This window comes from Ictidomys tridecemlineatus, chromosome 5, assembly GCF_052094955.1.
Source record: "Ictidomys tridecemlineatus isolate mIctTri1 chromosome 5, mIctTri1.hap1, whole genome shotgun sequence".
In the NCBI taxonomy this organism is placed as follows: Eukaryota; Metazoa; Chordata; class Mammalia; order Rodentia; family Sciuridae; genus Ictidomys; species Ictidomys tridecemlineatus.
Window position 1 is genome coordinate 66638804 of NC_135481.1, and position 26309 is coordinate 66665112.

At 32.8% G+C, this 26309-nt stretch overlaps 1 protein-coding gene across 5 annotated transcripts in view; it reads left to right on the plus strand.

Moving 5' to 3' along the window:
* The window catches only part of Sos2 (SOS Ras/Rho guanine nucleotide exchange factor 2), a 95821-nt gene that overhangs the window by 24640 nt on the left and 44872 nt on the right, over positions 1-26309 (plus strand). For 4 of the 5 annotated variants that reach the window (XM_078050152.1, XM_078050150.1, XM_078050148.1 and 1 more), the window contains 5 exons: positions 719-883; positions 12098-12301; positions 14564-14707; positions 19082-19192; positions 21483-21581. In XM_078050152.1, coding sequence (XP_077906278.1) covers positions 719-883; positions 12098-12301; positions 14564-14707; positions 19082-19192; positions 21483-21581 — 723 coding nt within the window. The remainder of the gene's footprint in view (positions 1-718; positions 884-12097; positions 12302-14563; positions 14708-19081; positions 19193-21482; positions 21582-26309) is intronic. The other variant, XM_078050151.1, reaches the window with a different exon arrangement.

Here is a 26309-nt window from a genome sequence, read left to right on the forward strand (position 1 = left end):
TTATGTAATGTGGGCTGGAGTTGTGGCTCAGCGGTACAGCGCTAGCCTAGCATGTGCAAGGACCTGGGTTCGATCCTCAGCACCACATAAAAATAAATAAATAAAGATATTGTGTCTAAAAAATAAATATTAAAAAAGTATATGTAATATAAAAATGTCATTTTAAAATGTCATAAACATTTTAAAATTAATCTGTAATACAGATATTTCACTACACTTTAGAAAAGCAGGCCAGAGAATATTATTTAATCTCTAGAATATGCTTGTTGTATATTGATTCAAAGACCATTTTGAAGAAATTTCAAGAACACCCGCCCTATACACATACAAACATACATCCTCCCTTCCAATAGAAAATGTTATAATTAGGGGATGCTGGTTTAAAACAAGGTCCTTGAAGAAAGGAGATATTTGTCACATGGGTTTTAGATAATGTGTTAAGAGGTTTCAGTGAAGTACAGCTCATAATTTCTATATTATAATCAACTATTCTCATTTGATAAGAAATCAGATTTATTTGTTTAGATATCTTTAAAAAAATTTTTTTGACGCCTGTAGCACTGGGATCAAAAGGTAATTTTATATCCTGCAATACCTATAAGTTGAGACATTTGACTTATAGAAAGTTCTTTATAAGAAAAAAGTAGGAATTTTTAAGTGTTTAACTGATACTAGACAGTGTTATTTTTTGGAATTAAATTATTTATTTTTTCCACAGGAAGTTTTGGGGTATAAAGTGGATTACCATGTGTCCCTATATATTGTGGCTGTACTAGAGTATATATCAGCAGATATTTTGAAATTGGCTGGTAATTATGTTTTTAATATCCGACATTATGAAATATCTCAACAGGATATTAAAGTGTCTATGTGTGCAGATAAGGTAAGTGATAAAAGTTATTTAAACTGAATAATAATGTGTATCATTTCTGCCTCAATTTTTAATATATTATTATCTTAGTAATTTTATAATTCCTGATATTAGAAGACAGAAAAATCTTGGTTACAGAGTAATCATAATATTTCCATGTTTTTAAGAGTATGTCAGGATGGGTGGGGAATTTCTATTTTTTTCCCACAAAGAATCTTTTACCTAGAAGAAAAAAACATTCAGAGTTTCAAACCACTTTTAAAAAGTAGCTTGAGTTTTATATTTTTAGGAGAACATGTAAAGTTCACTCTGGTACTTCTAAGTACAACTGATAATGAAGAGCATACTTTGGTTTCACAAGATAGTTTAGTAGGGCACAGCTGAAGAAAAAGGAGTTTGCAAAGCCAAATTACTCCCTTCTGATAACTTTTTGTTTACATATCTGTCTTCCTTCTCTCTTCTTTTCTTCTGTTTTTACTTTTTCTTATTTTTCTTTTTAAAATCAATATTTTTTTAAAGAGAGGGAATTTTTTTAATATTTACTTTTTAGTTTTCGGTGAACACAACATCTTTATTTTATTTTTATGTGGTGCTGAGGATCGAACCCAGTGCCCTGTGCATGCCAGGCGAGCGCGCTACCACTTGAGCCACATCGCCAGCCCTAAAATCAATATTATTTAAAAAAATTATTTGTTTCAATTAGTTATACATGACAGTAGAATGCATTTATGCACTTTGATAGATCATACATAGATGAGATATAATTTCTCATTTTTCTGATTGTGCATGTTGTAGAATCACATTGGTCATACAGTCATATATATACATAAAGTAATAATGTCTGTTTCATTTTACTGTCCTCCTTATGCCCATATCTTCTCCCCTCCCCTCCCTTCATTTCCCTCTATCTAATCTAAGGTAACTCTGTTCTTCTCAATCCCCGACCCCCACACACGATTTTTTGTGAATTAGCATTCACATATTAGAAAAAACATTCGGGCTTTGGTTTTTTGGGGATTGGCTTACTTCACTTAGCATGATAGACTCCAACTCCATCCATTTATTGGCAAACGCCATAATTTCTTTCTTCTTTAAAAGCTTCTTCTTTGACTATATACACCACATATTCATCTATTGAAGGACACCTAGGTTGGTTCCATGGTTTAGCTGTTGTGAATTGAGCTGCTGTAAACATTGACATGGCTGTATCACTGTAGTATGCTGATATAATCAACATTTTTGAAGTGTCTGTTATGGACCTGAGCACTGTCACTGTACCAAGCAGGCAAGATACAACACTAAGGTAGCAACCCGTATTTTAGAAGTAATGTGTTTTAGTGTGAAATAAAACTATTGTAAACAAATTATTGCAACACAATGTGATTTAAACTATTACACTAATAATCCAGGGCGGAGTCGAGAAAGTGATCAGGGAAAGGCCTGGGAAACTGCACAGAGAAGGTGCGTAAAATGGAGCTTCTAGGGCCTGCCACATGCCAATGGTTCTCAGCCTTGACTTCACATTGCAATTATTAGAGAGCTTTTAAAGAATACTGATACCTACATCTTACCCCTAGAAATTTAACTGGCCTTGGTTGGACTGCCAGGCTTCACTATTTTTTGAAAACATCCTTGATTCTGATGTGTATACACCCAATATCCATTGTAGTATACATAATTTAAAAAATGATTTTTCACTTACATTTTATTTTGGAAATTCCTCACCATTTCTATTTTGACTTCTAAAATAATGACAACATATTTTTGGTTACTTTCAAAGTGTCTCAGGCTTATAGAAAATTTGGAAGTACAATAAATAAAACCTCTTCCTTCTGAGCCATTTGAGAATAAGTTTCCCCCATAGTCCTATAACGAGAACATTCTCCTACAGTACAACAGTATATAGCAACCAAAATCCAGAAAATTAATACACTTATACAATTCAAGTTTTGCAAGTTGTTCCAATAATGTCCTTTATAGCAAAATGATCTAATGAAAATTATATATTTGTTAATTTAGTTATCATTTATCTTTTTCTCAGTCAGGAACAATTCCTTATTCTTCCTTCAACTTTTATGACTTTTACACTTTTGAGGGTTACAAGCCAACTATTGTGTAGAATATTCCTCAGTTCAGGTTCTGTGTTTTTTGTTTTGCTGTACTTCAGATTAAGGGCCTCACACAGGATAAGCATGCTACATCCCATGCCTTTAAAAAAAAATTATTTTGAGGCAGAGTCTTGGCTCAGAATGGCCTCAAGCCTGTATTCTTCCTGCCTCAGCCTCCCATGTAGCTGGGATTATAGGAGTGTATCACTTACACCCAGCTTTAGATTTTTCTGATATAATCTCTTAATTAAGAGCAAGTTATGATCTTTAGTTAGGAATATCATAAAAATTGTGCCCTGTTCTTTTCATTGTGTTTTCTCACATGGCACTTGGGTATACAGTTTTCAGTGTGTTTTATAGTGGTTATGTTTTATTAGTGGTTATGTTCTGGTTGTCTGCCAGGCCTTTTATTTGTGAGTTATTCTTTTCCATTTTGTAAATTAACAAATTATTTATAGAATATTTTCGGACTATATCTTATTCCTTACAGTGCTTTAAATTCACTCATATGTTTATTTTAATATAGGCTTCTTGATTCTTATTCAGTGGGCCATAATCCATTGCTTCATTATTTATTTAGATTTTCAAATTGCACCAGATATGATCAGTGGGATCTCTGAGTTGGCTTATGTATTTTTGTCATTTTTTGAACATTTTATTTTTCTGTTTGCCTATTTTTTAAAGTACAAATTAGCAAATTTTAGTTGTATATATTTATGTCTTATAAAGTGATGTTATGGGGGCTGGGGCTGTAGCTCATTGGTAGAGTGCCTGCCTAGCATGCATGAGGCACTGGGTTCAATCCTCAGCACCACATAAAAATAAGCAAATAAAATAAAGGCATTCTGTCCAACTACAAAATAAAATAAAATAAATAAAAATAAAGTGATGTTATGGTTTATAAATATAGTGTGGAATAAGCTTATTAACATATACATCAACTTAAATACCACAGTATTTTTGTGATGAAAACATTCAAAAATTATTCTTTTAGTGATTTTGAAATGTACAACATATTGTTATTTACTATATTTACCATACTGTGCAATAATTTCAAAAAACAGAAAAATCTGTTCCTTCTATCTGATTCAGATTTTGTACCTTTTGACCATCATATTCCATTTCTCCCACCCCACAGCCTCTGGTAACACCATTCTACTCTCTGCTTCTATGAATTTTATTATTTTAGATTACACATATAAAAGAGAATATGTGGTATTTGTCCTTCTGGAGTACTTTCTTTTGACACTGAATATTCCAGGTTCATCATACTGTTTTTAATTTGTTTTAAGTTGTATATGGACACAAGATCTTTATTTTATTTACTTATTTTTATTTGGTTCTGAGGATCAAACCCAGTGCCTTATGTGTGCAAGGCAAGTGCTCTGCCACTGAGCCACATCCCAGCCCCAGTTTTATTGTACTCTTTTTTATGTTTTGTGCTGGTGCTGGTGAATGAATCCAAAATCTAGGTGCTATATGAGGTCATTACTGTTGGAGTGTCACTGCTTTGGCATATATATGTGTGTATATACACATGTATGCACTTATTTATATGTAACTTATACATAATGTACACACACACACACATATATATATAATATATATATAATACACACACACACACACACACCACACACACATAAACATATTTCCTCACTCCAGAGTGAGGGAATATGTGTACATATAGATACCCATCAGTGATACCCAATGAACTTGTCTAGCACCCAGATCTTGTTTCTAAATGCCATGCTGTGTGTGACATATGCACCCCATATATCTATGCACACACATACTTATTTCTCATCTCTCTAATCCAATCTAATAATACTATAAGATTCATGTTAGTCTTCCATTTTTCATATTTACAACTCCCTTTTGACTGTGGGAAAAGTGGTTCTCTCTCTCTCTCTTTTTTTTTTTTGGATATATTTTCTCATTTGATCAATCCTCCTGTGTGTAACCAACCTTTTCTCTTTCCCCACTGGTATAGGCTGCCTTCTTAACCCTATTTTAATTTAGAATCACCCTTTTCATGTATATTCTCCTTATCCATCTCAAGCTCTGATAATCTTATTCTGCTGCCTCCCCCCATGTCTTACCTCCCCCACCATATGACTATCCTTCTCCCTTTCCAGGGCTTTTAACATACCACAGTAGGCTGTCTTCCCATGTAAATGCCTTTCTTAACCACTAAGCTCCAACACTGTTTACCAAAGCTGCCTATTATATGGATAGTCTCTTTATCTTGATAGGCCTTAGTCTCTAACATCAGGCTGTGCCTCACCCTCAGACACCCTTCTTATTCCACTAAGGATCCAACACCCTGAGATGGGCCACCACAACTTTTCTTCCCTTTCCACCCTGCAGGAATTCCTACCTTATTTACCTTGTCCTTCCTCTTCCCCTAGTACCTTGAACAGACTGTTGAAAAATTATGAAAATGAGAGACTTCCTACCATACTTGAGGTTCACCTTTTCTATGACTCTTGAAAGGCAAAAGCAGTTAATTTCAAAACAGTTTCAGAATTAGAAGACACTGAATCCTAAGCACAGATTGTCAAGTGATTATGTGCTCTTGGGCACTAGTAAACTTGTTTCTCACAAAACTGTTTTTGTAAAATTTGAATTAAGTGGAATTTCTTTTTCATATAAAGCTAAAATTAGCTTGTTTGTTAACTTTCATTCATTAATTCTGTCTTCTGAAGTACCTTAAATCAGACTATACTGTTTTTCAGACTATACTGTTTTTAAGTTATTCAATTATTTGAAACATTTTTTTCATGTCCTAAATCATCATCTTTTGAGAGTCAAAAACAAAACAAAACAAAAAAATTCATGTGACATGATTTTCAGATCCCCTTTCTATATTGTTTTCAGACTGATTGCTAATATTAAAGACATAAGTCCAGACTTGGTCTGACTAAATCTGAGTATAATCAGATTCTGACCTTCTTGATTCTGTATGCTGTTATATAATTTATGCATTAACATTTTTGATCCCCAATGTCATCTTGATTACTTACTGAGTTTACAGATACTTTTGAAGTCCCTTGGACTTTATCTTATGAAGTACTATTATGATGTTATATCTTTGATTTCTTTACCTCATAGCGCTATTTTTTTAATGTAAGATTGAATTCAAATTTATCCCTAGATACTTTCATACTATTATTGAAGCTATATTCTAAAATACCAGGATATCTTAAAAAAATCTAATTCTGACATATAATACTTTAAATATTTTACCCAGCTTTTTATAATGTGTACAAGTCCAGGAAACATTCTTTTTTTTTTTTTTAAGAGAGAGAGAATTTTTTAATTTTTTAAATTTTTTTATTTTTTTTTTAGTTTTCAGTGGACACATCTTTATTTTATTTTATTTTATTTTTTTATATAGTGCTGAGGATTGAACCCAGTGCCCCGCGCATGCCAGGCAAGTGCGCTACCACTTGAGCCACATCCCCAGCCCCCAGGAAACATTATTTTAGATGAAATTATTTAGTAAAATGGTTGATAAATACAGTATAGGAAATGAGATTTTAAATGTTATTAAGCATTCTTCTAGGTTAAATGTCACAACTTTTCATCATTATAACTTTTCATTTACTGTTTCATCTCTTGTCCAAATCTGGGTCAACAAACTTTATGTGTAAAGGGCAGAGGATAAATATTTGAGGCTTTGCAGTACATACATTTTCTCTAACAACTATTTACTATCTTTACCCTTGGCAGCATGAAATCAGCCGTAAACAAATGAGCATGGGCTGTCTACTAGTAAAACTTTATTTACAAAAATAGGCAGTGAGCTGAATTTGGCCTCTGTGCTCTAGTTTGCTAATCCTTGTTTCAGATTGCCATATGCTTAGCTAAAATTCAGATGACTGTATTTATGATTATAGTTATATAAGTTAAGTATTGAGATTATTTGACACAGTGTGATCTTTGTGAATCTAAACTGATTTCTAGTGATTACTATTTTAAGAACTCACAAACCATCCATCTGTTTAATAAATTATTTAAGATGTTGACTTCTAGGAATCTGTATGATTTGCCAGAGAACTTGAGAATCAAACTTTTTTTAAAAAACATTAAACATAAAAACACTTGGGTGCCTGGGGTTGTGGCTCAGCAGTAGAGCGCATGCAAGTCCTGGGTTTGATCCTCAGCACCACATAAAAATAAATAAAATAAAGGCATCGTGTCCAACTACAACTGAAAAAAATAAAAAAAATAAAAGCACTTGGCTCTTCTGGGGTATTCTATGGTGCTGAGAATTGAACCCAGTGCCTCACGCATGCTAGGCAAGCGCATTACCACTGAGCCACAACCCCAGCCCCAAGAACTGCCTCTACTTGATTGTTCTTGTTATAAACATGACCCCAAAATACTTTAATTGTCCTAATAGTTTTTATGATTCTTCACTAATTTTGCCTTTACCCTTTTTTACAAGTATAATAGTTTTAAAATAAATACACTATACATATGCTTCTTATTTATCTTACTATTTTTTTATGGTACTGGGGTTTGAACTTAGGGGCTTTTCCCCACCAAGCTATATCCCTAGCCCTTTCTTTTTTATTTTATTTTGAGACAGCATCTCACTGAATTGCCCAGCCTGGCCTTGAACTTGTGATTCTCCTGCCTCATCCTCCTGAGTGGCTGGGATTAAAAGTGTGTTCCTCTTCACTTGGCCACATATACTTGTTTAAAGATTAAACAAGTATGTTCGGTACATTTATTATATGTCAGATGATGTGTATTTTAAGGTGACAGCATGGTTTTTAATCATTAGAAGGTCATTGGCTAATGGGGGAAAACAGATATGAATAGAAATTTCATTATAAGTTAGTTGTTTCTATAGGAAATAGAAGATTGCTAATGGACAACTGAAGCTGGTAGGAAAATCTGGTAGAGAGGGAGAGTTTGGAAAAACTATATAAAAATTACATTTGAGCTAAATGATGAAAAAAGTGGGTAGGTATTGGTCAGATGAATAAATGTAACAGTTGGAAAAGAGGGAGGAAGTAAGTGAAGACATTTTTTAAAAAGTAATAGAGGGAATTGACCAGATTTAAGAGATATTCTGAGTTAGAGTCAACAGGATTTGGGGATAGATTGGATATAGGAGAAAAATGGGATAAGTAATAAGTCTAAGGTAATGGCAAGTTTTGTAGTTATGAAGACCAAGTGATATTATTAATGATTCTGAGATGGAGCATATATATGTAGGTTTTGTTAGACAAGGAGATATTAAGCTTTGGCAACATTTGTCTAGGGTCCAGAGAGATGCTGAGACTACATATAAATGTTTAGGAATCATTGTGATCTAGATAGTAATTGGAAATCATCTAAGGGGATGAACTTACTCATGGAGCAAGGATAGCAGATGTTTTTAGACTGGAAGCTTGGTAGTGAATAAAGCCTCGAGATTTTTAAAAAATTAAATTTTCCCATCTGTATTTATAAATAATTTTTTTCACATAGAGATCTGGATTCTGTATTTTTATTGAAAAAAGAAAGGCAAAAAGCCTAAGAGAAAATAGCTGACATTGAACAGTAGACTTTCTCTTAAGGTGCATACATCTTCCAATTTGTCACAGTCTCTACTATTTCTTATATAGATGTTACCTGCCTGATTCCTCTACTATTTAAATTCAGGACTTTTGGTTTTGTTACTGTGTGTCAGTGTTTCATAACTATAACAAAATATCTGAGACAATCAAAAAGAGTGAAGGTTTACTTTGACTCAGAGTTTTCAAGATTACAGTCCATGATCAGTTGTTCTTGTTGCTTGATCAGTTGTTCTTGTTTCACCATGCACTACTTGCATACCATTGCAAATAGTGCATGGTGAAACAGCCCACTCTCCTCATGGTTTCCAGAAAGCAAAAACTCAAGAACTGTGGTCCTAATATACCCTTCAAGGGCATGCCCCCAGTGACCTACCTACTTCCCACAAGACCTCACTTCTTAAAGGTTCTACCACTTCCCAGTAGTTCCAAACCTTTAACTCATGGGCCTTAGGAGACACTTAGCCAAACTTTAGTAGTTGCAAAAAGAATTCTAAGAATGGAACCCTGGAGTAGATGGTAGAGAATTAAGTGTAGAGAAGGAGGCCCCATTGCCAGATGGCTTTTTAGAAACCAAGGGAAGGGAATGTTTTAAGAAGTAGAGATGGTTACCTATAAAAAGACAAAAATATACCATTAGATCTGATACTAGAAAATCATCAAGGAGACCAATTTTATAGACTAATGGGCTTGTTAAGTGAATAGGAGTGAGAAGAGACAGCAGGTATAGACTGTTCTAAAAGGATCTTTGATAAGGGAGAAAAAAAGAGAGTGATAGCTCTTTTTTGTGTGTTTTTATGTGTCATACCTTTCATTTTGAATATTTGTTTAAAATTAGATTGTATCAGCAAATTCCCTGTGTAACCCCATGGGTTTCTTCAAAGTCTAAATGACTAGGAATTAGGGGTAAATGATGTTCAGTGATAAGAAGGTATGTCACATGGAGTGGGCAATGAAGAGGAGAGGGAGGGATCCAAGGGATTTGAGAAAATAGGTTGGGTTTAAATTATAAATGGCTTTTATCCTAAAAAAAATAAAATAAAATTTTATGCAGAAGGCAATGAAATGCAGTATCATTTTTATCTTCTTCTTTTTTTTTTGGTGTGTGTGTGTGTGTGTGTGTGTGTGTGTGTGTGTGTGTGTGTGTGTGGTAATTAAACCCAGAGCCTCATGTATGGTAGGTACGTATTCTGCTACTGAGCTTATTCCCAACTCTTCTTATTTTTTGTTTTGAGAGAGAGTTTCTCAAATTGCCCAGATTGGTCTTGAATAATGATCCTCCTGCCTCAGCCTTCAAGTAACTGGGATTATAAGTGTGCATCACCACATTTGATGATACAAATTTGTTTTTAAGAACATAATTTTGGAAATGGGAATGGGAAGACTTGTGGCAGACAGATCAAATTCTGGGACTTGTATATCCTTGTAAGAGATGCTGATTGTTTAATAGTCTAATCTAGAGCATGGAAGGGGATAGAGATAACCAACCAGGTGTAAGAGAGATTTCTTTTTTTTTAATGTTTTTAGTTATAGATGGACACAATGCCTTTATTTTATTTGTTTATGCTTATGTGGTACTGAGGATTAAACGTGGTACCCCACACATGCTAGGCAAGCTCTCTACCACTAAGTCACAACCCCAACCCCCTAAGAGAGATTTCTGAGTTAGAGTTACAAGGATCAGGAGGGCAGGGTTCATTTTTAGTTTCTTCTTTATGGTAATTTACCAACACCTGGTACAATTTCTGGTGATATGTAGGTCTTTTTCTGAATGAATGTTATCTCTTACTGTGTTGTCAGAATTTTCCTTTATGCCTTTGAAGAGTTTTACTTTGGAGTTTTCTTTTCAGGATAATATCTTTTTCCCCCTGGATTATGAGAATTCTTTTTATTCATTTTTGAATTATAATTACCTAGGTAGAATCTATTTTTGTAACTATAATTAATTTTTAAAATGTGTGGTCACCTTATTGCTGTTGCTTTTTTTTTTTTCCCCCTGTGGTACTGGGGATTTAACTCTGGAGCACTCGACCACTGAGCCACATCCCCAGCACTATTTTGTATTTTATTTAGAGACAGGGTCTCGCTGAGTTGCTTAGCATCTCACTTTTGCTGAGACCTGCCTTGAACTCGTGATCCTCTTCCCTCAGCTTCCTGAGCCACTTGGAATGCCTTGCTTGCTGTTGCTTTTGATTTACTAAAAGTTCTTGCCTATTGGCAGACTTAATATATAGTAGCAGTTTTTACTATTTCTGAGAGAAGAAATTGTTACTATAGCTATTTGAGCGTCAGTACGATATTTGGAGTTAGCAAGTAAACTTAATAGCAGTTGTTGATATGGTAAATAAGTTGTTCTTTGGTGTCTGTTGGAATTGGTACCAGGATCTTCTCTGGTTTCTTACATAGTATTTGTATTTAAACTATGCATATCTCATCTGTAGATTACTTGTGATATGTAACACAACATAAATGCTGTGTAAATTTTTTGTTTAGGAAATAATGACAAGAAGAATAGTCTTTATACATATTCAACACAGGTGCAGATTTTCTTTTTCTAATAATTTGATTTGAGGTATATTGAATCTTTGGATATGGAACCCATATATACAAAAAGCTGATTGTATGCATCAGAAGATTCATACTGTTATCAACTGTCTACCTTTACAATATATCATTTCACTTTTCCCATTTTGGGTGAGAGGTACCGGGGATTGAACTCAGAGGCACTTTACTGCTGAGCCACATCCACAGCCTTATTTTGTATTTATTTAGAGACAGCGTCTCACTGTCTCTTTCTTTCTTTTCTTTCTTTCACAGAAAGAAGCTTAGCTTCTTTCTTCTTTCTGTTTATTTGTTTGTTTGTTTGTTTTGTTTTGTTTTGTTTTGCTGAGACTGGCCTTGAACTCATTATCCTCCTGTCTCAGCCTCCTGAGCCACTAGGATTACAGGAGTGTGCCACCATGCCCAGCCACTTTTCCCTTTTTAACTCTACCCAAGTGCATACAACTTTCTTTATAATACAATAAGGAGCTACCATGCAAATACCTACTATTCACCAGACATGGTAGTATACATTTATGTACATTACCTCATTGAATTCTTCCATCAATGACATTTTACATATAGGTTATCTTATTTACAGAAGAATAAATCACTTGTTCATAATCATAGTTCAGTAAGTGGCTGAACTGGGATTTGGTTCAGATTCATGTATGCTCTTTTTTACATATGTTTGTATGTATGTATGTGTATCTTATATTACATACATGTGTGTATACATATAGATGCATACCTATACATATGTGTATATTTCACCATTAGGTTTGTCTTATTTTCAGAAGTATTTATTTTTCCATATCCAGTTTGACTTTAACATTTTTTACCTTCATCTTTACATTTTTCTTTTTTCTCCTAAATTTTCTAGTATAAATCTGCCTATAATACCTATAATTCTCATTGTTTAATATTGCAATTTCAAGTTTTTTGAGACAGTTTTACTAAAGTAAAGAAAATAACTTTATATATTCCTGATTTATATTTCTCAGGTTTTGATGGACATGTTTGATCAGGATGATATAGGTTTGGTTTCTCTCTGTGAAGATGAACCTAGTTCTTCAGGTGAATTAAACTACTATGATCTTGTCAGAACTGAAATTGCAGAAGAAAGACAGTATCTGCGGGAACTAAATATGATTATAAAAGTGTTTCGAGAAGCCTTTCTTTCTGACAGAAAGTTATTTAAACCTTCTGTAAGTGACTTTTGGATTTGAAATTCTATATATCCCCCAAACCAAATAGCAGCTTAAAATTATAAATAGTAATGTTCTTTACTTTATTAGCATATATAAATATTCTTTGGTATATTTGTGGATTTAAAATATGCAAATTGTTATATGATAAGTGCAGTGACATGGGAGGGGACACAAAATTAGAAGGAGGGGGTTTACACTGGTGTGAATATTGCTACTTAATATCTAAGATTTAGTTATTCACTGGAAGGTGTGGTCTAAAAAATAGATCTATGATTTTTTTCTGTCTTTTAGTAGTTACTTTAAGGCGGTAGTTTAAAGTTTTAACTGAATGCCACATATAAACAAAAGGAGAGCTGCCCTGCTGAAGACAGGGTGGGAGTGGCATGAGTAGGATGGGGATTCAGAGAGACTTATCTTTTTTTCTTTTATCTCTATTGCTTCTTAAGTCAGCTCTTAATGGATAGACAAACACTATCTTTATATTTTTTTCTTTCCTTCTTTTATCACATGATTAATTTTAAGTAACTGTATGTTTCATCCACATTTTAAAAATACTCTGCCCTTAGCTTATTTATCTTATACCTCCTAACTTCATTCTCAAAATAACTATTACATGAAAAAATGAGAGTGGTGTTAAGACATAGCTGGATGAATGTTTAAGGTTAAGAACCGATTTAGTTTTCTCATTATTTTCGAAAAGAATGAGTTATGAATTTAAATGATAATTTAAGGTGTTTTAATTGGTCTTTACCTTATTTATTTTCCTCCCTCCCTCACCTTTTCTTTTTCTAGTACTGGCACAAAAACCCGGGGCCTCATGCATGCTAGGCAGATTCTCTACTGAGAATTCTACCACTGAGCTACATCCACAATGTTTTTTTTTAAAAAGTTTATTTTGAGACAGGTCTCTGAGTTGTCCAGTCTGGTTTCAAACTTGGAGTCCTTCTGCCTTAGCCTCTCAAGCAGCTGAAATTATAGGCATGTGCCACCATACTAGACACCTTTTTTATTTGGTACATATATTTAGTTTAATGATGTCAGTAACTCCCACCTGACATATGATCTTAAGTCATCAGAATTTTGTGGTTCAAAGTCCTTTAGTATTTTATTTGGCCTTTATAACAATGTCATGAGATGTATAGGGTAGGTATCATTATTTCTACTTTTCTAGTAGGGAAATTGACATGAAATAATTATGACTTACTCAGGTTAGTTAGAGACCTCAACTTGAATTTGGGTTCTTCATTCTTGTTTTTCCTTGCTGACCTTGAAGCCCTGGGTTCCCCTTAAATAGAGTTAGGATGGAAGTAAATAATTTGCTCATGGTGACATATCTGATATACTAACACCCAATTCTGGTAGGATTCTTTTGAGGATTAGATTATATGATAAAATGAGCCCCATCATAGAAATCAGGGACAAAGACCAAACACTTTGTCATTTTATGCTACACATGGTGGAGAATTTAAGCTCAAGTTTGTTATATTCAAAAGCTCATGATATTTACAGTACAAGTTGCTAGGGTGAATAATAGTGGATCACAACCTGGATAATTAGTCATATGATTTGTTGATATCCAGAGGACTCAAACCTTTTTAACCTAAATATAATTCACACATTGGATTTTGAATGAAATCTTTAATTCCTTCTTAAATTCAGGAGATGAGTCACAAATTGTAAAAACAGACTGTATCTGAGGTATCTTTAAACTGAGGTATCTTCAGTTTGATCTCAGCTCTTGTCATTCACTAACTCTATACAACCTTAATCAGGTCGTTTAGCATCATAGCCAGTTTTGAAGAAACACACATGCCAGAATTCTCTATTTCAAGAATTGCTTAGAGAGCTGGGGTTGTGGTTCAGAGGTAGAGCACTCATCTAGCATGTGTAAGGCCCTGGGTTTGATCCAGCACCACATAAAAATAAATAAGTAAAATAAAGGTATTGTGTCCAACTACAACTAAAAAACAAATATTAAAAAAAAAAAGAATTGCTTAGAATCATTCCTGGTGTGAGGCTTTAGGATTATGGAAGAAAACTATCCTGAATTTATATTTTCCAGTATTTTTACTCTCTATAACACACGATATTTTGAAATTTTTCTTCGATATTTACAATTGACTTTCACTATGTCTTGGAATATATTAGTATCTTTTTGGGTGAAAATGCACCTTTAATACTTATGTTCTGTTTGTATTTAGTAATTTTAAAGTGTAATTCACACCCTCACAGGTCTTACTTAATCTTTCTTTTTTTCAGGATATCGAAAAGATTTTCAGTAACATTTCAGATATACATGAATTGACTGTGAAACTTTTAGGTTTAATTGAAGACACAGTTGAAATGACAGATGAAAGCAGTCCTCATCCTTTAGCTGGCAGCTGTTTTGAAGATTTGGCAGAAGTAAGTTTACAAAACTACTTTAAATTCTCATTAAAATCCTAAATACTGTATTAAGAAATTAAGGAAGGTATTCTTTGTAAAATATGCCTACTATTTAAAAAAATACTTAAGGGCAGGTGCTGTTGTGCACACCTGTAATTCCAGCAACTTTGGAGATTGAAGGAGGAGGATCGCAAGTTTGAGGCCAACCTCAGCAACTTAGTGAGAACCTATCTCAAAATAAATAAATATAAAAAGGAGTGGGGATATATCTCAATGATAAAGTACCCCTGGGTTCAATTCTTGTACCAAAAAATATATATATATGTGAGGTTTAACTAGTAGCAAACTAAAATTACATTGCTTATAGTTTTAGTGACTTATATTAATATTTTTAGTGAAAACTTATACACTAGAGTACTAACATTTAGGATATTTTTTTAAATGGTAAGTGCATTTAAGGTAAAGGAAAATACATTTTATTGACCATAGTTCTTAAGCTTTTGTGAATCTTAGACTGAATTTTCAAAAATAGAAAAGTTTCATATTAATTTTTAATAATTTAAGAAAATTATTTGGTAATCTTATAAATGATTATAAAAGTAATATGGCTTTATCAATGTTTATAGCAGCACAATTCACAATAGCTAAATTATAGAACCAATCTAGGTGTCCTTCAGTAGATGAATGGATATACACAATGGAATATTATTCAGCAATAAAAGAGAATAGAATCATGGCATTTGCAGGTAAATGGATGGAGTTGGAGAAGATAATGCTAAGTGAATTTAGCCAATTCCCCAAAATCAAATGCTGAATGTTTTCTCTGATTCAAGGAGTTTGATTCATTGTGGGGTAGTGAGGGGGAGCGTGGGAGGAATAGATTAACTCTAGATAGGGCAAAGGGGTGGGAGGAGAAGGGAGGGGGCATGGTGTTAGAAATGATGGTGGCATGAGGTGGACATCATTATCCAAAGTACACGTATGAAGACAAAAATGGTGTGAATATACTTTGTATACAATCAGAGATATGAAAAATTGTGCTCTATATGTGTAATAAGAATTATAATGTATTCTGTCATATATAACAAATTAGAATAAAAAAATTTTTAAAAAGATCAAAACTGAAAAGAAAACTAATGTGGCTTATTGCAAAATATTCAAAAAATAGAGACAAATAAAATGAAATTCATTCTATTTTTCAACTCCCTGAGATAACTTGTCCTTTAGATAACATTTATTTATCCTTAGAAATGTTTAAAATTTAAAAAAATATATTTTTCTTTAGTTGTAGATGGGCACCATGAATTTATTTTATTTGTTTATTTTTATGTGGTGCTGAGGATCGAACCCAGTACTTCACATATGCTAGACGAGCAATCTACCACTAAGCCACAACCCCATCCCTTTTAAAATTTTTTTATATCTTTTTTTTTTTTTAGTTGTTGATGGGACTTTATTTTATTCATTTATTTAAATGCAGTGCTGAGAATGGAACTCAGTGCCTCACACATGATAGGCAAACTCTCTACCACTGAGGCACAACCCCAGCCTCAATCCTTACAAATATTTTTGTATGTATCATACAAACCTATTTGTATTTACAGTAAAATGGTTGTTCTATTTTTTTTAAAGACTGGATTTCTTTTCTACATTTATTTTATTTATTTATTTTTATGTGGTGCTTGCTAGGCAAGCACTCTACTACTGAGCTACAACCTCAGCCCTGATTGTCTTATTTGATAACCTTTTTTACCTGTATGTTATAAAAGTTTTCTATGTTAATAATATACTTCACCAGAATTTTTACATATGAATACCCTGTTATATGGAGATACCATAACATCTAATCTTTAGAAGGTTATAGTTTTTTTCTCTTTTTATTGTAAACAAAGTTCATTTTTGACATTCTAATGGGAAAAGAAATGCATATCATTGTTTTTTAAAAAAAACTAATGATGTTAAGCATTCTTTCATACTTATTGGCCATTTTTATTTCTTTTAGTGCTATCTTTAGATTTCATGTAAAAGTGCCTAATTTTATAAACTTTGCCTATATTTTTCTGAAAACATACATCAATTTTATTAGGTCCATTTTGTAGGACAAAGAAAATGACAGGATGAAAATATTCAGTTACTGATACTTCACATTCAGCCTTGATTCTTAATAGAATGTTTTTATATTGTGATGTCATATTAATTGTTATTCTCTTGTTAATTTGTTGTACTCTTAAAGATATATGAGGTTCTAAAATATTATATTTTTTTGTATAGTTCTAAAATACTATATTATTTTTATTTTGTTTATAAATGTAAATGCCATTTTAACTTTCTTTTCTATCCTTTTTTTTTTTGTTGTTGGCACTGGGGATTGAACCCAGAACTTTAAGTATGCTGGGACTTTATGTAAAGTATGCTAAGCAAGTGCAGTATAGCTGAGCTACATCTCTAGCCCCATATTAATCATTTTTAGGGGTGCAGTTCATTTGTATTAATTAAAATTCATAGTATTGTACAGCCATCACCCCTACCTCATTCCAAAACCTTTTCATCACCTAAACAGAAATCTACACAATGAGAAATAACTTCCGGTTTTCCCTGTCCCAGCTCTTGGTAACCACTAATCTACTTTCTATTTCTGTGAATTTTCCTATTTTAAGTATTTCATGTAAGTGGAATCATATATTTGTTTTTTTGTGTTTGGTTATTTCATTTAGCATGTTTTAAAGTTCTTGTCAGTGCATGAGTCAGAATGTTATTCCTTTCTGTGACTTTTTTTTTTTAAAAAGAGAGAGAATTTTTAAAATATTATTTATTTTTTAGCAGACACAACATCTTTGTTTGTATGTGGTGCTGAGGATTGAACCTGGGCCGCACGCATGCCAGGCGAGCACGATGCCGCTTGAGCCACATCGCCAGCCCCTTTCTGTGACTTAATAATAGTCCATTTCATATACGTCACTAATCTGAAATCCAAAACTTTAAAAAGAGTTTTTTGGTACCAGGGATTGAACCCAGGGTCACTTAACCACTGAGCTATATTCCCAGCTCTTTCTTTACATTTTATTTTAAGACAGGGTTTTACTAAGTCCTTAGGGCCTTGCTAATTTGCTGAGACTGATCTTGAACTTGCACTCCTCCTACCTCGTCTCCTGAGTTGCTGGAATTATAGGCATGCTGCACCATGCTCACCCCGCCCCCCAATTTTTTTTTTTTTTTTTGACTGCTAGCCAGCTTTCAAAAGTTTTGGATTCCAAAGCATTTCGAGCCATCATTCAAATATGTTTGGAATTTCAGGAAGTTTCAGATTTCAGATTTTCAGATTAGGGATGCTGAACCCATAAAATCTATGTAATATTCCAAAATCTGGAAAACTCCAAAATCTGAAATATTTCTAGGTTCCAAGCATTTTTGATAAGTGATACTCAACCTTTACCTTGTTTTATTCATCCTGTTCATTTGTTGATCGACATTTGTATTATTTCCACCTTTTAGCTATTATGAATAACATTGCATTTTTTTCACTTATTTTAGGTGTATACCTAGGAGTGAAATTATTGTTGTATATGGTAATTCTATGTTTGCTTTTTGAAGACCTGCCAAATTTTCTACCCCACTCCCACCTTGGCCAGGGATTGAACCCAGGGGTGCTTAACCACTGAACCAAGTCCCCAGCCCCTTTTATTTACTTAAAGAAGGGTCTCACTAGTTGCTTAGGGCCTTATTAAGTTGCTGAGGCTGGCTTTGAACTTGCAATCCTCTCGCCTCAGCCTCCCAAGCCTCTAATAGAATATAGGTGTTGCCACCACACCTGGTGCCAAATTGTTTTTATGGGGGCCATATCATTTTACATTAGCACTAGCCTTAGTTCTAATTAGACATTGTAGTTATTGGTTATTATTGGAGAGTAGAAATTTACTTAAATATATACATTGGAAAAGCTATGAGCTGTTAATGTTCTGTTCTCTTTGCTCTCCTTTCTTTAATTTTGGAAACTGTTGAGTATCAATGTTATTTCCTTTAAAGTATCGTAAATGTAAACTTATTTAAACTTGGATAAGCTTGAGTTTCCAGCCTTCTTTTACTTATCAATATACTTCTCATTTACTGGGAATAAAATGTACATTTTAATACCTTGACACCTGTGATCACAGAGTCTGTTATTTATTTGAAGATCCATTGCCTCTTGGCATCTAGTGTTCAAGGTCAGTGCTTACATTTAAAAAAAATTATCAGTTGCAGACATAATTATTGTTTGTTTTTGAAAAGTAGAAAGCAAGAAGGGATGATACTTTATTGAGGACTTGAATAGAATTTTGTCACTAGATGATCTCTAGCATATTAGTAGAAAAGATATTCATTTAAACCTAATACATTTTCATTTTTAAAAAACAGGAGCAAGCATTTGATCCTTATGAAACATTATCACAGGACATTCTTTCACCAGAGTTTAATGAACATTTTAGTAAGTTGATGGCTAGACCTGCAGTTGCTCTACACTTTCAGGTAAACTTAACTTAAATGCTCTTTTCTTTTATAAAACAAATAAAGAAATACATCACCATCTTCTCCTTCAAATGTTTGTAATGCTAGAATAAATTTCATTAGTTCTTCAAAATCTATTAATTCTAAGCTCATTTTAAATTATTTTCTGTTTTCTATCTTTTTTCAGTCTGCTCTTAATGTGGTAAATCTTTTATAGTACTACATTGCAAATATTGAACAACCAGAAAAATCTGGCACATTCTAGATGAGACTATAGAGCTGAATCTGGGGAGCTATTTCAGTATCATATTTCCTATAGGAAGATTTGGAGAAATCTTTTAAAGAAATGAGAATATATTGTATATTCTCAAATTGGTTTCTCTATCAGTTCTACAATTTAGAGAAGATAAATACTGAAGTGAGAAGTAAGATATGAATTTCTTGGTTTAATAATGCATTTAGATAAAATGAAAATGGATGAAGAGAGGCAAAATTTTTATTCTGTCAATACTTAAATGTTTCATTGACATAAGTGATACTTTACTAATTACCCTAGCAACTTCTACATCTAGACTAGCTCTTTCTTCCAGCATATGAAATGATCAACTCTGTATTCTTAAAACGAGCAAGCAAACCATCTAACCTTTCTTCATTCTAGCTACTCCACCCTTCCATTTTTTCACTCTACTGTCAGTTATCTTCATATTATTTTTTACCCATCTCTCTTAAATATATACATTGGAAAAGCAATGGGCAGTTAATGTTTTGTTATTTTACTATCTGTTATCTTTATTATACCTGGATGTAGTATGTTAGAAGCAGTTTTTAAATTCTTCCTGGTGCTTCTCCTCCTTGAGACCATATTAATATGTTTTTTGAATAACACTACCATGGTGTTCTAATCAGGATATAATGCTAAAAACTACCTTTGACAACTAATTTAATTTGCAAAATACAGTGCATATTTCTATTTTATACTTTTGTCCGTAGTATAAATATCTGAATTAGAGTGTTTATGAGGAAAATGTTTACAAAGAAGCCTATCATATTCTTTCTCACATTAAATATTGGTCTTGTCATTGTTTTTCTTGGGGAGAAACATCAGTAAGTCAACTTTAAAAAATCAGCATGAGTTGATTTTAAACCCCTATAACTTTTAGAAAATTATCTATTCTACAGATTAGCAGTTTTCAACACCTGTATATACTTATCCCTAGGTACACATGAAAGTTTTTCAAGGGATAAAAATGCACAGATAACTTTAGGGGAATTGGTTCCTAGTTTGCCTGAGACCCCTTTTTTTTTTAATGTATTTTAAGTTCTCTTTTCCAATTCCTCTTATACATTACCCCTTGCCACATTGAATTTCCTATTATGCATTGATCCAAGATGTAAGAAATCTCCAGGGAACCAGTGAAAAGAAAAAACAAAACAAAATAAAATAAAACATTGCTACTGAGAATTTATTGAATACAAAGTAAGGTTATCCAAAAGAAGGATATGGGTTGCTTATGGTAAAAACTCTTGGTAGTGAATGTCATATTTCCTTCTGCCTTGTCACATTTATCTGGCTACCTAAGAACTAAGAAGCAAGATACTTATTACAAAGGTGAATATTAACTTTTTAAAAAGTTCTTCATTATTCATTCAGTATAAATTCAGCTTGTAAAGTTCTCATACTACCTGGAGGTAGTATGTTAGAAGCAGTTTTTAAGTTCTTCCTGGTGCTTCTACTCCTTGAGACCATATTAATATGTTTTTTGAGTATAATAATCAACTCAGGATTTCTAACTAGTGTTTGATCTGGCTATTTGTTTTGCCAATGAAGATTGGCTTTGTCAATTAAGTTGTAAAGCAAACATTTTTCATAAGTTAAATAGCCTTAGTCTGAAATGTATTCAGTCACTGATGAAATATATTTAAGTCACATTTATATTATACATCTCTTCAAATACATGCTTTATAGGTATTTAAACTGTGAACATTTCTAATGTCAACATAAAAATGTACAAGAGAGTATATAGCTTTTCAGAATGCCTTTAAGGTATATGGAAGCCCAAATGTTTAAAGAAAAGCTGCAGACCACTTTTGTGAGAGTTATTTAAGCTTTACCGAGACGAAGAAATATATTTCTCTAATAAAGGGGGAAATGAGGTAAAACTTAATTTATGGCACTACAATTTCAATACAGCTTATGCTTTTCATTATAGTTTTGACAAATTTGTATACTTTTTAAAGCTGTTTGTTAGGAATTGCTTTTATGTATCTTTGAAGTCAGAGGTACATTATTACATCTTTTTTTGCTTTGCAGTCCATTGCTGATGGTTTTAAAGAAGCAGTTCGTTATGTCCTTCCTCGTCTTATGCTGGTGCCAGTGTATCATTGTTGGCATTATTTTGAATTATTAAAGGTAAGGCAAAAACTTCCTGAGCCTTATAGGAAGTACATTTATGAGATCTGAAAACTAGTTTTTGACCTGATAATATTATTTTAAATACTTCTTATTCACAAAAATAAAATATCTTAGGGCTAAGGATGTGTGTGTGTGTGTGTGTGTGTGTGTGTGTGTGTGTGTAATAAATTTTCTAGGAATTTATATATTCTATATATCTTTCTTATGTTCAGATCATTTCCATGTGGTAGAAAATTTATTTGTCATTTCACACCCGAATCTTGAGTTACCATCTGATAAAAAAGTTTACTTTTTTGAAATTAACTTTTAGAGACACTTAGTACTAGTCTTTTAATTCTTGATTTATTTACATAATAATTTTTATGCATAACATTGCTCTAAATTTTCATCCTATTTTAACTTCTTAAGAAAATCACTTCTGAGGGTTTTTTTTTTTTTTTTTTTACCATGCAGTATAGTATTCTTTCTCTCACCGTTAGGACCAAGTAACACATTCAAAAGTATATATAATATATTCTTTTATGTGTATATGTAATGTACATACTATATATCTTTTTAAAAATGATTCTTTGCTTTATTTTAACTTACTAAACAACCACTATTCTTAGTCACATCATCAAGAACCAAGAGATCTAGTAAGTGAATGGTGACAAGGTAGTTGTGGCTTCAGGATGAGTCAGGCCATCATAGTCAATGTCTTGATCTTACATGCAGACATAGTAGCTATAAGAGCAACCTTGTAATCACCCAGATAGGGAAAAAAATATTTTAACTATATACAAATCAGGATTTTAAAATGTTGACAAACATAGAAGACAAGTATAAGACTAATGATAGGACTTCTGAAAAGACATGTACATTATCTAGAAATATTTTAGAAATTCAAGTAAATATCTGGGGTCATGCATGTATTATTCATATGAAGCCAACACTCTCTTTATGAGTTCTTTATGGATTATTCCCTATTTAAGGAGGTCTCTATTTTAAAGCTTCACAGGAAGATGTATTATTAATAATTTTAATGAAGTCATTGAGAAAGATAAGTCAATTTCAATATGAAATAATTTGAAGTTTCTTTAGGTAATATTTTTTTACCTTTTACCTTGAAAACCAGAAAAGTTACAAAAATGAAATACTAAACTCCCTTCACCTTGATTCACCAGTTGTTAACTTATGCAATATTTGCTTTGTCATTCTTTTTGTATGTATGTGTAAGTAAATTCATAACATCAAAAGCTTGAGATATATCTACTGAAAGAAATGTCCTGAACCTTGAAAAAGACTTTGAGAAATATTTTACTGCATATTTACTCTTTTAGTACTGACACATCATTTAAGGACATGTTGAATAAAAATAATATGGGGCTGTTTTTTAAAGCAATTTTTTTAAAAAAATCATTGTTTTAATGAATTGAATTTCCCACCAAATTACTAACTCTACTTTTGTAAAAATCTAAAAAGAAATTTATTACTACCAAAAAATAATCACACACATATTATTTCACATCTAGGCAGAGCTCCTATTCCAATAGAGACAAGTTCGAAATTTGTTATAATTTTTCATGCTTCAGACATACAGATATCCATGGTAGTTGTAGCATTTTACAGGAATTCAGGAGAAGCTTGGTAAATATTTTAGTGAAGTCCCCTAGAGTTGAGAAAAAGCTTAAATGAGGTGTAAAATCTTGGATAAGATGCACACAACTGAGAAGAATGATTATCTCTTCAGGGAGGTTTATAAGATACTACAAATTAGTCACTTCAATTAATCACTTCTATTTTATTACTTAATTTAACCATATATTACAAGGGTGTTTATTCTCATTGACCTTTCATCCAAAGCACAATTTCATTAAATTATACTTATCCAGTTTGCTTTTAACATAGAAGGGATCCTTTTCAGTTTGTCATCAGATGTAGAAATAGGCCAGTGCTTTACACAACTGTGTTTGGTGTCAATGTATAGAGAGAGTAATGCAGCCAAAAGTTTGTACATTGGGGTTAGGGCTCCTAGGTTTGAGTATAGGTTCTACTGCTCCTTTTAGGCATATTACCTAACTTCTCTACTTCACTTCCTTCATTTGTACCATGTTTATGAAAATAACACTTATCTTGCAGAGATATAATAAAGATTAAATAAGCTAACTCAAAAGAAAATGGACAGAGAACTAAAAAAGTATTCATCATTATTTGTCTTAACACCTAAAATTTTAAGTGTTTTTATAAAATAAGTCATTCTAAGTGCTGCTAGTTATTCTTTGGGGTACTTACTGCGCACAGGTAGTATACTAATGAATGAATAGAATAGCCACAATCTTTAAGGTGTCTACAGTTTAGTGAAGGAAATGAAGAAGAATAAGGAATTATACTATAAGTGCCTAATAGAAATGATACTGTGAGACCACCATGGTAGGAATAACTAATTCTTCCTAGGGCAGTTAGAAAAAAAATCATATGGTTGTTGGATGTTTAAGGATTTATCCTAGTAAGTGTGTATATCCTTACTCATTTGAAGAAGTCATGAAAGACAAATGCTGAGGAACTATTCAGATTGACAATAGAAATGTGAGAACTTAGTGCAACTCTGGATCCTATATTGGGGGAAAAAAATCCTAAAGGATGTTCCTGGGACAAGTGACAGAATTGGAGTATGTACTATAGATTAGGTAATAGAGCTTTATCAGTGTTTAATTTCCTGAAAGTGATCGCTATACTATAATTCTGTAAAATAAATAAAAAGAAAGAAAGAAAATCCTTATTCTAAAATGTACCACTGAAATATTAAAAGAGTTAAAGGGAACAATACTATTTGTTCTACATTTGAGTTTTTCTTACATTCCAAAAATAATCTCACAATCATTCAGCAGTTGTTCCCCTTATTCTTCAAGGAAATGGATAGTATCACAAACTACACTTAAATAAATAGTTTGGGCGGGGGGGGGGAATGGTGAACACAGAATGATGAAACTTGTGGAAAAATGTTAAAAAAAATAGGGATTGATAGTATATAGGAGTTGAATTGTGTAAATTTTTTTGACTTTTCTGTAAATGTGCTATTACTTCAAAAGAAGAAAATAAAGAGAGAAAAGGCATCATTTGAAGCCATCTTCCTTGAAAAGAAGCATTTCTAGATAACCTAGAGGCTAAGTTCATTGGGTGTTTAGGAAGGCAGAGCAAATATGTAGAAAGTCTATGGAGCCATAAAAGAGAATGACTGATTTGCACGTAGTTCAGAATGGTAATTTCTGTGTCAATGTAAGAAATTTAGAATACAGCCTTTCAAATATCTGTAGAGAACTAGTTTGGATATTCTTAAGCTGACATTTATGAACTATTACTGCTGAGAATTCAAGAAATATTTTGCAAATTATTGGATGAAGGTTATGCCAGAGTCATGTTTTACATACTATTATCAGTAGGAAATCTCATTTTGTAAATATCCTGAAATTTTTTTTCCTGCTTGACAACTTGTAATTATTACACAACTATTTTTAAAAGATGTGTAAGAGTTTGGACAGGCTTAAGCTAAATAGATAGTAGATACTTACTATTCTTGTAGCCCCAGAATCTTAACATTAGTGGCAATTTGGGAATTTCTACCAACAAAACAGAATAAAAATGCCTTAAGCATTTTATATCATCAACATCCATCTTTATTAAAGTATTTTAGAGTGTAGCTGTGAAGAATCATGAAATTTTTGAAGCAACAAAATAAGTGGTTTTGCTAGTAATTTTCACCTTTAAAGGTCATAAACTTTACATGGTAATTTGACCCTTTTGTGCTAATGCTTCATTGTTTTATTTCTTAGTCTAGGGATTAAGGCATTTCTTCTAATGATAGTCATTTAAATTATTTTTATTGCTAATCTCTTGATAGCAAGACTTCTGCATAAAAAGGCCAACTGTCTCTGTGTTTCATATGTGTAATAATTTTTAGGACTTTAAATGAAAGATAATGGACCAAGTTCTCAAACAATATTCAAACATTTCCTTACTGAAAAAGGAAAATCTTGTTGAATGCTTTTGAGATTGTGGTTGGAAAATGAGGAAAACGCAAAGTTTGCACAAAGTTTCTAGGAAGTTAAAGATCATAAAATATTGCTACATTGATGTTCATAGCAGCACAATTCACAATAGCTAGACTGTGGAACCAACCTAGATGTCCTTTCAATAGATGAATGGATAAAAAAATGTGGCATTTATACATAGTGGAGTACTACTCAGCACTAAAAAATGACAAAATCATGATATTTGCAGGGAAATGGATGGCACTAGAGCAGATTATGCTAAGTGAAGCTAGCCAATCCCTAAAAAACAAATGTCAAATGTCATCTTTGATATAAGGAGAGCAACTAAGAACAGAGCAGGGAGGAAGAGCATGAGAAGAAGATTAAACAGGGACGAGAGGTGGGAGGGAAAGGGAGAAAGAAGGGAAATTGCATGGAAATGGAAGGAGACCTTCATCGTTATACAAAATTACATATAAGAGGAGGTGAAGGGAAAGGGGGGGAAAAAACAAGGGAGAGAAATGAAGTATAGTAGATGGGGTAGAGAGAGAAGATGGGAGGGGAGGGGGGATAGTAGAGGATAGGAAAGACAGCAGAATACAACAGACACTAGTATGGCAGTATGTAAAAATGTGGATGTGTAACCGATGTGATTCTGTAATCTGTTTACGGGGGAAAAATGGGAGTTCATAACCCACTTGAATCAAATGTATGAAAT